At 39.6% G+C, this 19,298-nt stretch overlaps 1 protein-coding gene across 1 annotated transcript in view; it reads left to right on the forward strand.

The window, feature by feature from the left end:
• The first annotated feature begins 2,494 nt into the window (after window positions 1-2,494).
• homer3b (homer scaffold protein 3b) overlaps window positions 2,495-19,298 on the forward strand; it is a 50,112-nt gene continuing 33,308 nt past the window's right edge. Inside the window, exons 1-2 of the mRNA XM_061034016.1 lie at window positions 2,495-2,966; window positions 5,262-5,307. Coding sequence (XP_060889999.1) covers window positions 5,285-5,307 — 23 coding nt within the window. The 5' untranslated portion in view covers window positions 2,495-2,966; window positions 5,262-5,284. The remainder of the gene's footprint in view (window positions 2,967-5,261; window positions 5,308-19,298) is intronic.

Here is a 19,298-nt window from a genome sequence, read left to right on the forward strand (position 1 = left end):
GTCCCTCTGAATTTGCTTTTTTGTCTTTTCAGTTTCTAATCTATATGAATTCACTCAGGATCAATGAAGTATTCATCTATCTCCATCCAAGCCCTAAGAGGCATCCATACAACAGATTTTACTCTGTTTCCCCCTAATAATGATTCAATTTCGGTTTTTTTCTTGAGATCCTTTCTTATTTACATTGTTATTTAAGAATAAATAACATTGTTGCATTGTTATTTAAGAATAACAATGCAGGTTTTTCAGTGATCCCAAGGGATTAATACAGTTCCTATCTATCTATCTATCTATCTATCTATCTATCTATCTATCTATCTATCTATCTATCTATCTATCTATCTACATATCTATCTATCTATTTATCTATCTATCTATCTATCTATCTATCTATCTATCTATCTATCTATCTGTCTATCTATCTATCTATCTATCTATCTATCTATCTATCTATCTATCTATCTATCTATCTATCTATCTGTCTATCTATCTATCTATCTATCTATCTATCTATCTATCTGTCTGTCTATCTATCTATCTATCTATCTATCTATCTATCTATCTATCTATCTATCTATCTATTTATCTATCAAGAGTTAAATTGAGTCTTTTTCTGGAGATATCAAAACCGTCTGGAAATGACTCTTTTTCACAGTAAAATCGAGTAATCCGAGTCAGCTTTATTGGCCAGGTACGCTTACACACACAAGGAATTTGACTGTGGTTAAATGTGCTCTCTATGTACAAAAAATATAACACTAAATATCAATAATAAACACAAAATAAGGAAAGACTTATCTACAAGGAAACAAAGAAATGTATGGATGTACCTGTGCTCGCTTATGGCTAACTATTTAATATAGAAACAGTGAAACTACAACCAGATAGGGGGAGAAATCTTCCATAAGAAGTCCCATCTGTGTGTGCACACTGGGCTTCCAGTGGTTATTAATGGTGTGTGTGTGTTAAAGCCAGAGGCCTGCAGGTTCAGCCCAATCTTGTCCACTCTGTCCAGCTGTGCTGCAAACTGCCTCGGCCCGGCTGAGAAGTGTCTCTCTAAAAGAACACAAAGGTTGTTTGCATGTGAGGCAGAGATCTGATGTTCCCTGTTGTCTCCCTGCAGCACAGACGAGCAGTCAGCTACAGAGCTGTAACAGTCCACTGAGCAGCACGCTGAGTGCACAGGAGCTGCTCACATCGCTCTTCCACTACATTTGATGCTGCATGCACTCTCTCATGTTCAGCCAATATCCACACAAATAAATGCTTTACTTTGGATTAAGTGGGGACTCAAAAAACAGGGATCTGTATTACCCGATTAGGTAAAGAGCAGCTCTTTTGAAAGTGTTGAAGAGTTTTGGATTTTCCCAAGAAGTAAATCAGGGAAATAGCTTTTAAGTTTTCTTGTCCTCTTGTTTCTTCATCTTTTGAGCAAATGAGCAGCTCCATAAAAGTCAGACTCCTCCCAGAATCCCTTTCCAGAGTCACTCAGTCCAGTATTGACTTAGTTAATATCGTGAAATGTTTTTTTTTTTTTTTAATGTAAATGTACGTGTTGTTTTGTTTTTGCAGTACTTAATATGATGTATTTTTATTTTTGCAATGAATACTGCATCGAATTAGATCAGGAATAGTTCATCTAATGGAGTTATAAAAGGGGACATTAGCTATTTAAAATAATCTCAACTTAATCAGCAGGATAAGAAAAGACAATGCAGGGATTCTAGATGTGATTTTTTCCAATTACACTGAAGAACATTTTATGAAACTAGCCCTCCATCTGCTGAAAAATTACCATACTGACTTTCCACTTGAGTTACTTTGTTATGTTCTTGTGTGTATTTGATTCGGTTTGAGTTTCTGTGTAATCTTTCAAGTCTCTTCTGTCATGTTTGTTCAGTATTATTCAGGTTTACTTTGGTTTAGTGTTCCAATGTGATTTCTGGCTAGATGAACACTCATTCAATGACATAATCACGGCTATAAAAAACGAATCTATGAATATTATATTAATGCACAATATTTCTTCAGGGTGCTCATGTTAATGTGGTAAAGTGAATTATTGAGCTTTATGGTATTTTTATACCATCAGATTTCCAGTCTAATAGTTGTATTCTGTTCCATATACACATCATGAAAACCTGACCATTATAATGTCTGAGAGGATTATTATATAGCTCTATATAAACCGCTTTATGCTGACAATCTGATATAAAAGGGGATCAAATGCAACATTGAACATTTGAGTATTTGCTGAAGCTTTTTGTAAACAGCTATTTGGCTTCCGCTCTTTAATGTCAGCTGCTTCGAGCTTTTATTACGCTGCACTTCATAAATACGCTTTCAAGGCAGCCTTCAGGCCATTTCCACATATTAAATTTCACATTCTGACATTTAAGTGCAAAGTAGTTGAGAATGAGGACGAGAGGCGTCCATTGTAATTGTCATTGTTGCCATCAGATGGCGCTAAAGAGGCTCCACAGTCCCGCTGAGTGAGTTGAATGAGGTCCCAGTGTGATTTGCCACAGAGGCGGCAGCGGAGCACAGCACTAGTCCTGGAGGGGGTTTAAACCCAAAAAAACCCTCTGTTGCTTGTCTTGAATTGATATTCCTTCGTGTGTCCGGCCTGCAGAGCTGAGGAAAAACTGTGCGCGGTGCGTAATTACGCACGGGGACGACGGATCTGCGGTGTTGCTCGCAGTGGAAACCCGCGGACAAAGGAAGGCAGGCAGACAGACTGGAGTACAACAACTGACTTGAGAAGAGAGGAGTACTGTCGGAGGGGAAACGGGTGGAATCTGGAGTCGGAAGTGATTTGTCATTTTTTTTTCGAAATGTAACTTGAAACGTTCAACATTTCCAGGAAGAAGCGAGACAGTTTGGAAAGCGAGGGGAGTAAAGGAGGAACAGTGGAGTGGTGAGTGGAACCAGTCTGCAAATCAGCATCCAGATCTTCGGAGCATGGGGTAAGTTACAGAACCGTGTTTGAAATGTGCTGCTCGCCTTTTTGGGCTGTCTGGAAACGACACAATGCTTAAAAAGTTAACTTTGTCTTGAATTTCGGTCATTTCAGCCCATGTGGTTGTTTGATGCGGCTGTACAGCTTTCTGTTTTTACCTCTTGAAACCATTTGGAGCACTATATGAAACAATTGATATGACTCTGATACGCGGACGGTTTGTTCAAAATGGACACAAAATGGGAACAAGTAAAGCTGTGCCAAATCTGTGTGTGTGTGCGTGTGTGTGTGTGTGTGTGTGTGTGTGTGTGTGTGTGTGTGTGCGCGCGCGCGCGTGTGCGTGCGTGTGTTTTGTTGAATTATTCATGCAAGGCTTTAGCTTGTTTCAAACACACCTGAACCCTCCTTGAATTACCAGAGTCGATGCTGTCAGCCTTTCTCTCTTTCGGTCGGTGTAGTGACACTTTAATTGAGATGCCACTCAAAGCATCCTAAGTGGCTACTGTGTTATCTCTATTATGGTCCAGGTTGGGGGGGGGGGGGGGGCATCAGGGGCAGCGATTGCCTCACCTGATAGTGCCCAGGATGCCCTTGTGGTGAAGAAAACGGGATAAAGTGCCTTTCAGATTTAGACTTAAAAGTCCATTAAATTATGTGTCCACACTAAACCTGTGCCTCCTCCCCACACAGAAACTAATGGTGCATAAAGGTGGTACTCAACGTCTTGTAAAATCACATATCAAATCACTAATTAGCAAGGTTACAAGCTTACTGAAACATCTACTCACACAGCAGGATGTAAATCTGGTTCTCCGAGTGAAGAGACTATCTTTAATTGTTTTTTCATGTTGAAAATATGTGAGTGAAGGACTTAGAGGCAAATCATGTGACAACACCAGTCCAGTAAAGAAGAGGGCACTGATACCTGTATGTAGCCTCCCAGGCCTCATCCTTCGCACCTCAATCAAATCATTTTGAACAAGGCTGTGCCTATAAGGCTCGGACAGTTGAAGCGGTATGAACACTTTATCTCAGTAATCAGGTCTGACAGTAGAAGATATCAGGTTGAATGTGCAGCCCAACAGAAACAGTTGGGAACTGAAAGCCAGCTGTGTAACGTGTGCAGTCAGAGAGTGAAGGCTGGGCTTTTGACAGTAGCATGAAAACAAACATCTGATGGTCTAGTAGGACTAATAGCTTGAGTTTAATGTATTAAAGTATTAGTAGTTTTTACCCCCTGTGATAGCTAGATAAAGCAGTAGAGTGAAGTTTTTGTCACTGTGGTTACGCATCTATCTATTTTTCATGAGGAAAAATGAAATGCTTGTAAACAGCCTTTTCCATGTTGAATAGAAAACACAATGGCTTGGACCGACCTACATTTTAGTTGTCCATAATTTAAGGTATTTTCCTTTTTCCTAAGATGTCATGCAAAGGAACATTGGATTTATTTTTGGGCTTTTTGTGCCTTTATTGTAGAGATAGGATGGTGGATAGAGTCGGAAATCAGGGAAAGAAGTCGTTTAAGGATACCTTTCCGATAGAACAGGACAGCTGTCATTAAAAGTAACGCATGAACACCGAGATTCCTTAAAGGATTTGTGTCGGCGTCCGTCTGCCCGTCTTCAGCCTTGAAGCAGGCAGCTCCTCTACCCTCTTGACAGAAGCGAGTCCTGACACAACAGCCACTTGAGATGCATAAACAAGATGAGTGTTACGTACACAAGTTATCATGCTGTGTGCCACTTATCCATGTCATTTAACCCACACTGTTCCTGTAGAAACAGAATAAGTAGTTAGATGTTTTAAAATATTTTTCGAAAACATGGTCTTGTGAATTTCTGGCTTCCATTAGTTACAACCTGCTATAGCTTCTTTGTTCGTTGAGTATAATGGTATGATATCAGAATCTCATGAACTCATTAGATATCTGGTGAAGTGTCCATAGCATATTACTGTGTTGTAGAGGATCACCTGAATGCACCACACACTAGCTTATCAATATACATAAATATGAAGGGGTGCTTAGGGTATGGATGATGTACCAGACAATGTGTGTACAATTTTCTGCATTATTTTGGTCTTTTATTTTGATTTTAAAGTATCTTTTTTTAATACATGTAACTTGATGTTGGAGTGTTTTACCTGATGAGTGTTTAAATATTATAAGAAATATTGGGGATATTTGTACAAGTTTGTTTGTGTCTTTGTCAATCAAAGGAGTTACTAAATAATGGACAAGTTTTCAGGATGTCATTTGCACTGTGTAACTTGAATCCTCTCTCCTCTTGTCCTGCTGCAGAGGAGTTGTCTGCGAACTGTAAAATGTTCCCGCTACATCGAGAGAGGTACAAACACATGTTGTCTCTGTGTTGTGGATCTGCATGGCAGGGATGGGTAATAGTTTGCGCTCTCCTCCCAAATACTAATGATAACCAGAAGGCTGTTGATACCTTCCAGCAGAAAGTGTTGCTTAAATGCCAGCATGGACTTGGTTATGTATTCATATTATAGTGATTTGTATTAAACATGGATGCATGCACAGTCAAATTTATAGGCTGATTTAAAAAAAAAAAAAAAAAAAATTCAGTTACAGCTTTAGTGTATTAATGCAAGTCTGGTTTGAAAAATACAACACCAGAATCTGCACTATTGATACTTGGGAGATCAATCAACCCATCCCTACTTCATCAGTTAAGCATTCATTTGCCACTGATCAAAATCCCATCCACATAGTGTTAATCCTGCTCTCAGTATCTGTGGTCAATTCTCATGCACTTTTAAAGACATGTTGTAAAGAGAGGTGGTTTTGTCATCAGTATGCTCTTGTCTTGCTGTCATTGTCTGGTGTCCCTTCCATCATTTCGTCCTAGCTTTTCTATCACGGCTTGGATGCTACATATACTGTTTGATTGTTTTTGGGTTGTTTTCTTGGCAGAACTTACTGAAAAAACAACTGCAGCTGTCAAAGATATATTATGGTACAAGTAAAAACATGCAGAGGACTGGAAATCATTATATAGGAAATGGAAATTTGAAAGAGATGCAGGTCACAACAGTGACTCAAATCCAAACCAAAGCTATAACCAAAGCCATTGTACACTATAAAATGCATTTGTGGCCTACAGTAAATTGTTAATCTGTTTAGTGGCAACTAAAAACTGTATAAGAAGTACAACACCACTCTCATATCTTGGTATTTACTGAAGAGCTAAAGCTACTTGATAATAAGCATAAGCTAGGCTAACCAAGGAGAATGAAACTATCTTAGCTAAGATAACATTGTGATTTCCGAGCACAACCCCATAGAGTCATTTCACTATCTGAACTTTGCCCCCCCCCCCCCCCCCAAAAAAAAAAACCTCCACTTCACTAAACTACCTTTTAGCCATTTCTGGTTTTGTAAATGTGGTAAATAAGGACTCTAGAGACATACTAATATTTAACGTCTGACAAGTTATCTTGGTAAACAACTCAGAGATGTGCTAATATCTAGGCTGAATCTGCCACTATTGTGCTGTGAAAAGTTTTAGCCTGTTAGTGTGTTCAATATACAAATGAAGAAGTACCAAAATAGCTAAAGGCATATTTCAATATTTTGTAAATAAGTGATTTCTTTTTGGGAGTGGTATACAATTTATAGCCCACCACACTCAAATCTGTAGACTACAGTAAACATGAGGCCACAGCTATTTGCTAATTAGCTTGACCTGACTGAGGAAAATGCCTTTCCCAGCACAAGTATATACACTTGCGTCTTTAACCTTAAAATACTTATTCTACATCCTTAAAAACAAAGAAAAAAAACGTGTGTTGATTCAGTGGAAATTGCGAGTTATAATTGCACTTTATCTGTGGCCCGCTGTAGTTGTCACCTAAAATTCCCAAACACACAACTAAACCACAACCTGTTATTTTAACAGTTTTGTTTTTGAGTACATGCTCATACTGAGGTGTCTATGTTTGATATATTTCTCAGCAGGATCTATTTATCTCCCCCTGTTTTCAGTGTTTGCACTACGCTAAAGCTAATCGTCTCCAGGCTAAAGCCCCTTAAGAAATGAACACTGTGCGACGTAACTACTTGTTACAGCTGTTAGAATGTAAGTAAGTGGGAAGGCAGGTCACAGTAATAATTTTTCTACATAATTACAGAGGAATAAGGGAATGGTGATATTGCTGCCATTTTATCTAGTTTACTGTTTAAATCTGTCTTAATGTCCCCCTGTAGCCTTCATTTATTTCTACTCTTCATTTCAGCTGCAACATAATCAATTAATCTGCAGCATAACACTATTAAAACTGTTTAGCTTCTGTGTCCTCCCACTGGCCAAGGGAGAAAGCAGCTGCTCTCTGGGGAGAATAGCTCCTTTAATGCTGGTAGGAGACATCTGCAATTGCATGAATAAACAGTCATCTGAGCTAAATCTTTTTCTGTTCTCTTAATTTCCCTGGGTTTTATTAGCGTAGAGTCAGTTCTGCCGGAGGGCCGAGATGAAAGATCAGATTTTCCCTTCTGTCTCTCTCTAACCTTCATATTCTGAGTTAAAAATGTCTCACCTTCACAATGTGAGACAGCAGTAAGTAAGACATCAGTCAGACTGCTGCAAGATAAGCTGACCCTCAGATAAGTGAAGTACTCTGCTGACATTGAACACAACCAGAGTTCACATTTTGGGGACTGTTCAATGTAATTTCCAAGTACAAGGTCAAGTCTGAAAACATAGAACTACAATCCTTGTCCATGCTTTGCAGCAGTATGACTTGTTGAGCAGCTATAGTATGAGTTAGCGTTTTCCCTTGTGTTGCTATTTTGGTATGTGGTTGTAGCGTGTCATGTTGCTGGACTGGGCCAGACGCTTTCGCTGGCTCAGTCCAGCAACATGAGGAATGTGGACACGAGGCTGCACGCCCTCTCCGAGGTCAGAGGAAGCAGACCCTTAAAGGAGAAATGCTTTTAGAGGAACAAAGAGAAACCGCCAAAAAGAAGAAAAAAAAAAACAGGATCTTTTTTTTCTCCCATTTCTGTGAGAAAACTGAAATCCCCGGAGGCTTAAGACACAGCAGAGCAGAGTACTGGTTGTGTGTTTGTCTAAATGCACAGATGGTGAAAAATGGAGCTCTGCTGGAGCACTCAGCTGATGCTCTTATTTAGACTTAATTTAGCTCATTTTTCAGGCTTGTAGGTCAACAGGAGCTATTCAACCTGGTGGACTGAACAGTGGTTTATGTGAGTACTTTAGGATTACTGCTGAAATGATATTAAGTTACTCTTGATGATTTTGTTTCACAGTCAGTGAAATATTCAAACTACTAAAAATAAATTAAAACCACTAAAGATCATCTGCAGTCCTCACAATATTACTTAGCCAGTGTATCAGCCTTTTTTTTGACCAGGTAATTGAGATCAAGATAGGGTGACCTGGCCAAGAGGGCAGCAGCACACGTCATAATAAACATAACATTATTAATAACAATTCTCATTGGTCCAAGCGTTAATTAAAAAAAAGTTCATGGTAGTTTCTATAGTTCCTCTTGTCCATTCAGGCCCAGAAGGGAGCGTTTATTAGAGAGATTAAAAAGTAAGTGATGGGAAACAATTCAGCAGTGCTCTTTCTCTATTAAACGAATGTACAACATTGAAGCAAAGCTACTCCTGATCGGCACCGTCAGCAGTCTCAGACAGACTAAAGCCCTGCTCACACATGAACTCCTGGCAATTTCCAGGCAATCAAGTCCTGACATTTTCTGGACCTGACCGTTCACACATGAAGCAACCTGCTGGAGGGGGGTGTGTTCTCAAAACTTGAAATACTTGGTTTGGTTTTGACGAGGGGGGCGCCCACCGGTAGAGCATGCAGGAGCAGGAGGAGGAGGGTTTTTTTCTGTAATGGTGACTGTTTCCAGGTTGTTATCTTTAGTGAGAGTAGAAAACATAACATAGACAACTGAGGAGATAAGTAAAGACTGTAAAGCAGCACAACCCTGCTCAACTTTATTTGCAGGATCTCTTCAGGAGTGCCGTGTAATTGTGCCATGAAAGTGGCAGAACTACACTTGTTTTCACGTGTGTTTGATGGCTGCCCGCTGCGTCTATTTGGAGCATCGGCTGTGTGCTGTGCGACCTAAAATATTAACGCTATGTGGTTGCAAAAAGTCGACTTAGAAACCTCAGAAATTCTGAGACCTTTATGCCCGTGCATGTAAACTATTGGAGAAAAGGAGTGGGGAAGGTGCTGACTGTGTGTTCTGTCCTACTAACATACCACCTACGTTTGTCTGCTGTCGGGTATTCTGCAGTGATATCAAAATTACCATAATAGTTACTTTCTGTAGTTCTGCCATGCCTGTTGTTTACATCCTGAGCATAAGGCATTAGTCCTCTGGTGTGCCTTCTACAGTTATCCTCCAATAGGACTAGTGAATACCCAAGTATGTGAACAATTACATTCATGCTGCAGCTGGTTGTGTATGTGAATATATAACACAATCACTCATAAATCAGCTGAACGGGCATCCCTTCCCTGTGCCCTTTTTTATATTTGCATGGTCACATGAGCCAAAGAATCTCTCTCTCTGATATATACAGTATATAATGTCAATGTTTTGCCATTTGAGTCATAATCACCAATCATTTAAACCTTTGCTGCTGCTATTTAAAGTAATACTTCAATTGCAATCATGCAACAAAGTTCTGACTGGAGTTTTCAACACATTGCAGTTAGTTACTGTGTCCAGTCCTCTGTTTACTGTCTTCAAGATGATTCCTGCTTTTAATTTGAACCTTTCTGAACCTCCATCTCTCCTCCTTCATCACATCTCCTGCCAACATGAACACCGACTACAACCAACAGGATTTTTTGGCAGCGTTTTGTAGCCATTAACAGGCTGCAAAGCTTATAGGCTCTATTATTGGCAGTTTGAGGAGTATTTTCTCCTCTTCAGAGACGCACTGGTCGGGTCTGACTGCGGGGCCAGACAGAAGAGCGCAGCTTCTGTCTCACATGTCACAGATTCAGGGTGCTGAAGTAAAGAGGAAAGATGAAGAGAGCAGTGAGAGAGGATTAGAAAGTGATGACTTGGGGTTAAGACACACACCTCTCAGAGAGCAGTTCCATGGTATGAGTGTGGGTGTGAAGTTCAATAAGAAATACATTTAGAAACGTTTACAGAGCCTATTAACCTTTTCCTCAGTTTTGGGATTTGTAGAGAATTATGCAGATTTTGAAAACTAGGAGGGATTAAAATGAGAAAGTATTAGCTGTCTGCAGACATCGCTCATTGCAGAAATCAACAATGTACAAATAGCATGACGATAAAGTGTTAACGAGTCTGGAATTGCTCATGAGAAAGTCTGCAGGATGATATGTTCCTTTAAACACAGTGTCAATAAGCATGTGCTTTTACTTGTATGATTAAGGCTACTTAAAATTTTGATTTTCCGCTGCAGAACTGTTTAACCTTATTAAGAACATGCAAAAAAAACGAACGCTCCAGTTCATTTGAATACAGCTTTGAACTTTGCTGCACACACAAATGTCTCTATCCTGGCATCAATATTTTGCCAAAAGTCTCATTTGTTACAGAAAGTTGAGAGCCCTCCTGTTTTCCGTGTCTGTGAAAGTTCTGGGAATCAGACTTTGGTTTGCAAGTTGATTCTTGTTCTTTAAGAGCTGCTCAAGTTCTCACCACCTAATTCTGATATGATCAGTTTGCCATGAAAGTAGCATCATTTATGACAAATCTTTGTGTTGAAGCAACAGAAAAGAGAATAGATTTATCACTGTCGACCTTTCCAATAAGATTCAAACCAGTTGTCTTGACATTGTTTGACTCTTTCCTTGCATGCAGCACTCTCAGTTTGTATCTATATTAGATGTGATTTCTATTCTATGGAGGTTGTGAAGTGTACTGAATCTTAGCATGAAGGCCTGTTGTGCCACGCAGCTCAGAGTATGTGTATTAAAGCCTCCATGCAGAAACTCATATGGTTTGTCTTCCGACTCGTCCAGATGGAGCTATCATAGAAGATCCTCTGTTTGTGATCTCTGCTGCAGGCCGGAGCCCAATATTGTTGTAATATTTTCCTGGCCTTGAGAGAACTATTACATCTGTGTGAGTGGGGAGCTGATAAAGAGCATGCACGCTCTGCAAAAGCTTTTCTACGAGACATATACTGGAGGGGAAAGAAGGTGGGCTGTTTGGCTTAGTCGGACGTTTCATCAGACCTATCGTCCTGTATGTGCACCCATAACCTCCAAATTCTTCGAAAAGCTTCACATTAATTAATTTATCATGAGGGTGGAGTGTAGCTGTGTGCCTTCCTCTTTATTGGCTGTCATTGCAGAGCTTTTGTTTGGGAATGTGCAGGACAGATATCAGACTTAAGAAAGAACTTCAAGCTTCAGCCACCAGCTCAGACTCAGCTGCTTTACTCTGAAAATGGCAGGATATCGAATGCAAGTTTTCTTCAGGCAAACTCTCAGAAGTGTCTTTGATGGAGAGTGTAGTTTTAAATCCATCAGTTTTCTCTTGCATCAAAATCATCACATGATCCAGCACTGACAGCCCCATGCATCAGACTGCTGCAGACTTGAGCAGTGCATCAGTACAGTGCAGAAGGGAAGATAAAATGTCCCAGAAATGCACGAGGGGTGTTTGTGCCCACAGAGGTTTGAACCACACTTGAGGATTCAGCTGTGTTTCCCCTTCGGCCTGCCTCTTTGTCTGGCTCAGATCCCAGCAGAGCTCTCTCTCCTGTGGCTCCCATGTTTTTCCTGTCTGTCTTATATAGACGTTCTCCTGATTCTGACCCTGCATAATAATATAACAAATCCCATGGAGAATCCACTTATGTCTCTACTTTAATTAAATAATGTTTTTTTACAACAGTCTGGTAAAATGTTCCTAATACAAATCTGCTCTGACACGCTTAGCAGGTAACTCCTATATTGAGTGAGAAAATTATGTTGATCATCTTTTAATTAATTTTCCTGGCAAGATGGCTGGGCATTATTTAGATTCAGAGTTTCAAAGATAAGCTGCAAAAAGATGTGAGTAGCTAAATACGTTTGACCAGTTTGAAGTCATTGCCTTGGCCTCCAAAAATATGAGGAAATGTTTTCCTTATTTTCACATTTGAGAAAAACACATGACTTATGTATTGAATACATAAATGGGGTTTTAAGATATAATGTGTTGCAACCCTTATTCCTGAATGTTAAATAGTGTGAACTGAGGGAGAGAGAATAAATGCCGTTTTAAAAATGTAGTTGCCTGAGGAACTTGTGATAGGCATGTCAAACTTTTAACTTCTAGGTTCGCTGTTCCAAGCTTCAGCTCCAAACATATCTGTTACAGATTTCAATTACTAGTTAGTTAATCAGCCTCCAACTTGGATCCCAACTACATTGATTTAATTCTTAATGCTGTAAAAGCAAGAGGAAATAGCAGGTTATACGCAAACAACATGATGTTGTTTTTGACCCCTTTATTTACTGAGCTGTAATCTGAACACAGTCCTTCCTTCACTTATGCATGGATGAGTATCAGGAAGTGTGTACAGTTTGATGTAGGGGGTTGGGTGGGCGGATGTAGCCTATATTTGACCTAGAATAGATTAACAATAATTGATCCAGATGACCCCACACTGGTTGTAGGCCTCTTGCTCACAGCAGGAGGTGGGGGGCCTCAGCATACAGCTACATTTTCACAAAGCAGAGCAGAAATGGAAAACGACTGCTGTGAGGAGATAAATGGCCTTTTACATTAACAAGTACTATGTTTGTGTAAGTGTTAGAATTACAGTGTTAGTAGGAGGTTTTAAGACTGTACTACTACAGCTAGCAAGCAATTTATTTGTGTTAGCAAGCAGGATAATGTGGGCTAACAAAGCGGACAAAGGTCCCCCCATAATTGTTGTGGCTTGCTTTGCTCATATGATCACAGTTTTGTCTTTACGTCAGCTTGTGCTTTATGTTCCACTACTCGTTGGTGTCGTAGCAAAGCTAAAGAGAGGCAAAAATGTTGGGTTTGCCCATAAACATCACTTCCTTTTGATTTTTTATATATTTTTTTTATATCCTTTATTAATGCCTGAGGGGAAATTCGGTTTATACTCTGTTATTTATAGGGACATGCTTCTCACACACATAGGCCCGAATCACACGCATGCACAAACAGGACCTGTGGACATGCATCAATGGAGAGATGTCAGAGTGGGGCTGCTACAAGCTGCTAAGCAGAGAGCGCACCAGAGCAGTTGGGGGTTTGGTGTCTTGCTCAAGGGCACATCGGCAGTGCTCAGGAAGTGCTCTGGCACCTCTCCAGCTACCAGACCAACTTGAATTGGCGACCCTCCGGTTCCCAACCCAAGTCCCTACAGACTGCCGCCCCCCTTTTGTTATTCCCTATAAAACCGCTCAGTGTTCTTCACATAGAAACCAGTATAGGATCTTGTGGGCAATTCAGAAAATAGGAAAGGTCTCATTTCAGTGTTTACATTTAAATTTATTGTCACATTGGCAATATCCGTTAATATCTGTAATTTGTTCATAATAAAATGTTAAATGCAGCATATGGATTGAAATATATTTTTAGACTATTGTCACTTCACTTTGCTGCATTTGGTAAGTGCTGTTGGCTCAGTTGGTAGAGTCAGTCGTCTCTCAACCGGTTGGGAGTTCGATCCCCATTTCCTGAAGCAAGATGTCCGATGTATCCTTGGGCAAGACGCTTAACCCCAATATTGCTAAATTTCTCTCATTCTGAAGGCTTCTTCAGTTTGTCTGCTTAAGATGTCAACAAACCAAAGCTATTATCTGTGGTGAATCTACACTGAATAAAAATTGCAAAAATAATGTTGTGATAATTTAGAATGATGTCCTTGTGGAGATTATTCACACACTACAAGTAATTTAAATGCAGAATTAAAAGGAACAGTTGAACTGCAGTGTGCAAATTTGAGTTTTCTATTTGTTGATTTTTTTTTTTTTCTGTGTAAACACATTTTAACAAGTGGTTCAATATATGGTTACTAATGTACAGCTATCAGGTCTTTGGGGGTTCTCTCCAAAAGCTGCTGCTTGACGTTCGACAGTGGTTTCTTAAGTGTGTCTTTTCGAACTTTTCGACCAGCAGCTGGCTGTTCTGAGCTGCCACAACTGCGAGGTTCGTCCTCCTTTGGTCTTGTTCATATATTTTTGAGAAGTCCTTTGGTGCACTGAAGAATGAACTCAGGTTCTTTCACTGATCTCTGAGCCGCCTGCTGAGGTTGGGTGAGGTTCGTGGCTGATCTTTGTTACAGATCAGCCACGAACCTGCATAAAAAGGGTTGTGGCTGATTTGACTGACAGGTTGACACGTTGTAGCTGTTCAGCAGGCTTAAGGCCCACCTCAACTTCATCTCTTTTTTATACTTTGATCGAAAGTTAGGTGGAGATTCTACCTTTCCAATGGGAAGATTGCAATCATTTGGTGTCGTTTCGACTTTGTCCAATCGTCCATGTTTTATACAGTCTCTGGGTTTTACTGTGGTGTCAGATATGTTGTGTTAATTTAGTTTTGTTAACTTCATCCTAACATTTCAACTCCCTTTAATCTTTAATGACAGCTGTTAGGTTGCCAGATACAACTATCCGTATCCTTTCACTCAGTCAGGCAGGATTTTCCTCTTACAACACCTGATTTAATTAAGAGTTATGAACTATTTCATGTTAATTAGATGGGGTATATGTAAAGTACCAGGCACTGCACTCCTTTAGGCTTCTGTGACTGTCAAGCTGTTCCATGTTTGCTTTCCCTAACCTCAGGAGGATTTTAATCCAGTTTTAATCTGCTCATATCATCAAACCTCGACGTGATGCATCCTGTCTGAGCTGATTAGCTTGACTGTCTTTTCACAGCAGCCCAAATGAATGACGGGACATTAATTTCTGTGTGATCCGCTGTGACCGCTGGGAGCTGATGAGCCTTCAGTCATCTTTTCTCATTAAGATGATAATATGATAGAATGGAAATCCTGACAGAAGCTATTTTACATTGATGTTAAATCTTAATTACTATTGCCTTATTGCTTTTAAAGACCTTGTTATCAGTAACGCAGCCTCATAATATGGCGTTTAATTGAATACTTTCATGGTGCTTTTAATTTGCTTGATTGGTGTTTGATGTTTTGAGCGGGATTTACCTCCTGATCGGGAGATACATATCGAGGTTTACCCTAAAACCTTGTCTCAAGCTTTGCCACCTGAAAATCTTTGTTCCAGTACAATTAACTCTGGCTTTGCTTTTCTTAACAGTAAACCGTGTCATAGTTCCACTTGATAATTGTTACTAAACCATGTTGCTGACAGTTAAAGATTGCGGCTGCTGATTGCCTAGCGGTTAGGTTATGCACCATGTACGGTAAAGTCCTCTTAGTGGGCTGCCTGGATTCAAGTCTGACCTATGGCTTCTTTCCTTTCCGCCTGTCATTCCCCACGTTCTCGCCCCAATTTTCTACTGTACCCACTGTCTCTCTCAATAAAGCCAAATGGGTGCTGACTGAACTTTTGGTCCAGAAACTTTTCCTATTGATACATTTGGGAGGAAGTTTCAGGTAGAAAGAGTGGCTGGGCTCAACTCCAAAGGGACACTCGAAAACCCTTGTTTTCTTGGCCAAGTGTTGATTCAACTTCACAACTTTGTGGCTGGTTTACAGGTCACATATTATGCTCCTTTTCAACCAATTTTCAGAGCTCCACAAAACAGTTTCTTGTTATAAATCCACTCTGATCCTGTATTTTACCATGCATAAAACCCTCTATTTCAGCCCTGCTCAGAACAGGCTGTTTCTGTGTCTGTAGCTTTAATGCAAATGAGCTGTGCCTGACCACGCCCCCTCTCTAGAAGGGGATGTGGCTCTGGCTTTCTCGCTCCATGCCATATTGTCTACGGTGAGAAGGCAGACTCAGGGCAGAACAAACACCTAGCTGTGGGAGGGTCACCCAAGTGGGCGAGGGGTTACTGCCCTTTGTGATGTCATTAGGGGAAAATCTCCAAACGGCTTGGCTGAGCACACATTTTCTGAGAAGTAGAGAATGCAAAAGATGGAGATGATGGACTTTTCTAATAATTGGGGGGTTTGTAGACATGTTTAGGGACAGATGTTAGTGTTTGAAAAAAATGTGAATATTATGCAGTATGTATTTTCCTTAAATATGACCTTTAACCTCCTACAGCTTCATATGCCGAGTGAGAAATGACTGACAATGGTTCTAAAGCAGAAGCTTGTTCTCAGGGAGAACAAATAAAAGATTTGTCGTCTAACACTTGGGTCTTCAAGTATTTAATGCTGCATTACTTTAATGTTAAAACATAAAGCAACAATTTTCAATGAGAGATACAACTCCAAACATAAAACTCGGACATAAAAAGAAAATAAACTCAATGAAAAATTCAATACAGCAGTCGTCTTTGCTGCTTAAGTGCCTACATATTTATTGTAACAGTAGACATACAGCACTGTTAAGCTAAAGAGTAGTTTGCTTTGATTGATGTGACGCCCAACAGTGGCAAAAGCAAAGATGCAAATCAAAGCAGTAATGGCTTCTTACCAATTAAGTGTCATGTAATGCGTGAAAGGGGGGACAGTGTAGCTATTGGTAGGACACTGTGACTGACACATTAAAGTGGAGTGTGTAGCCAATATTAATGTTATTGATTTCACACTCTCTGCTTCACATTAAATATGTGCTGTGAAAAGATTTGTAAAATAAAAATAAAAAGGAAGAACAGGTTGTGCTGACCAAAGAGTTACCACAGAACTAAACTGCCTTGAACTTGTTATTTTCTGTTAATGTTTAATGTTATTAAATGAGTTTCTGTTTTCTCAGATTTGACTTCAGCTAAAAATCAAACCTCAGACACTTGCAAGAAGTGCATACAGCTTTACGAAACTAGTTCAGCCTTAAGCCGCCGTGGTTCTTTTTGACACGATGGCTGATGCTAAGAGACGGAAGAGAATGGTGACGGATGAAGCTATGAAGAGAAAAAGAAAGGAAGACCAAGCAAGAAGCCGGACTAGAGTTGGCGAGAGCTCAGCGAAGCGGCAGTTCATAATGCATAAACAAAATGTTACACACACAGCATATTATTTATGCATGGTTGCAAACAGGTCACAATACTCCCCAGTAAGTAGGTATTATGTCTCAGGGGCAACAGTCCAAAGGCGGAGTGTACATCCCTGCAGATATTCATAACTGTAAGGTAGCCTGAGCAGCTGGTAAAATGCACATTTTGAGTGTTTTTTTGCAATTGCATTAACAGTAAAAATGTAGATTTGATCATTAATTTGAGTCTGGCAAATTTAGTGTTCTACTTATTTTACTCCTAACAAGCTGTAAGAACCTCAAATACATCAAGTCTCACCGGCCACGTTTATTTACAAATTAGCAGTGGTAGAGTGCACTTCATATCATTTTTGTCCAGTAACTCCATGTTTTTCAGGTAAACCCATTTTTATATCATCACTTGGTTATATTTTTTGCATCTATCTGCTCCCATCCTGGACTTAATCAGCTTCCTTGGCTGTGCTGCTGTGGTCTATTGTCAATTGTAGTTTCAGTAATCTGTGTGGAAACAATAACGTCTATTGTTTGAATGCAAATATACAGTATTTCAAACCAAATCCAGAGGGAACAATGCTTCTTATAGCTGATGATGACCTATATAAATGGTTATTTCTCCTGTTTAGACAAAGAACAGAGCCTCCCTCCTGCACATATTATCCTCATTAATGTCAGTGTATAATTGACTTTCAATGGGGAATGGCTCATTGCATGCATTAACATTGTGCAGTGTGTATTAGCTGTGTAATGTTGCATGAGCAGTCCCTCATTGTCCTGCGAGCCTCCATCCTCTGTTAGTCCCCACAGTGTATGTGAAGTTCTTCAAAGAGAGCAGGACGGCTAATTGGACTGCTAGCGGTTAGCAAATCTTCAGTTCTGTTTGCGGCGATAGCCTCATTACATCAGGAGAGCATCAACGACCCTGGGGTCCTTACAAAAACACAATCACATTTGGAAATTGGGGTTATTTTTCACCCTATTTATAGATTTATCAGCGTGCACTGAGAGGCAGAGAGGGCCCAAAAGTGCTAGACAAAGTCAATGACTCGCAGTCAAACAGATGAACAAAATGAAATGCTAATGATTTTCAGATAATTATAATGTTGGGTACAGATGTTTTAGCCTTTTGGCTTTGATAAGTATACTAATGCATGTGATATCTCCATTCTGCTCTAATTAACTAATATTTCGGGATGAATATGAATGCATTCTTCTCCTGGTTGACTAACTTTTTTTTTTTATCAAGAGGCACATGAAAGCTCCTTCACTGCTTTTTCCAAGAAAGACATCATATAAAACTATACCTGTACTTATTTTTTATTCAATGCTGCAAATAAACTGAACAAAGTTAACATTATAGAATGTAAAAAAACAACAAGATTAAAAAAGGAAAAATAAAAGTGCTGCTCTGTCTACAGGTGCCAATTGCAATTCAATTCAACTCATTCAATTCAGTTCAATTCAAAACAATTACTTTATTACTATTTCTACTTATAACAGTCTCGACGACCAGATAAATGAAACACAATACATAAAAAGATGGTACAATATTTAAGAAATGTTTTGTACTATTATACAATTTCATGAAAACAAGTACATGTATGTAATAATTGTCCTTTCAGTTTATAAAACGCTGAACTGTAGTTGGTCTGTGATACGATTTCTTGTAGCTTAGATAAAAGGTAACAAATACTGAAACCACATCATGTTCACATTACGTGCAAAAGCTCCTGCCACCATCCCATTACAGAGGAGCAGCCCTGTCTCTGCTGATCAACATTCATATACAACTAATTTGCTCCAACAATACATTTGGTGGGAAATTTAAGGCTGTCAGGATTCACTTTTCTACTGAAATGATGATTAAATGTTCATTTATCTTCCTTGCATGCTGCAATTTGTTGATGTAACAGTAAAAAGGCCCCTGATAATATTTTCTTAGTTTGTTCATAGAATTTGTATGTGTGCTTTTGCGTTAACATGTGGTTTAATGTTTGATGTTTTTCTTCACTTGTTTGTTTATAAAGTTGTTTATTGACTCCCCCTCTGTATTGAATGTGAATTCATCCAAATATAATGCAGAGAACTATTAGCCAGCTAACACTACACCCAACACACATATAAGCAGGTGTTAATGGTGTTAAACTTATGAACTGAAAACTCGTCTTCTTCTACAAAATGTTGGACCCGGTACCTCATGACACTGACCTCATTCTCTGAATGAGTTCTTT

Source organism: Labrus mixtus, chromosome 3, assembly GCF_963584025.1.
Source record: "Labrus mixtus chromosome 3, fLabMix1.1, whole genome shotgun sequence".
NCBI classification, from domain to species: domain Eukaryota; kingdom Metazoa; phylum Chordata; class Actinopteri; order Labriformes; family Labridae; genus Labrus; species Labrus mixtus.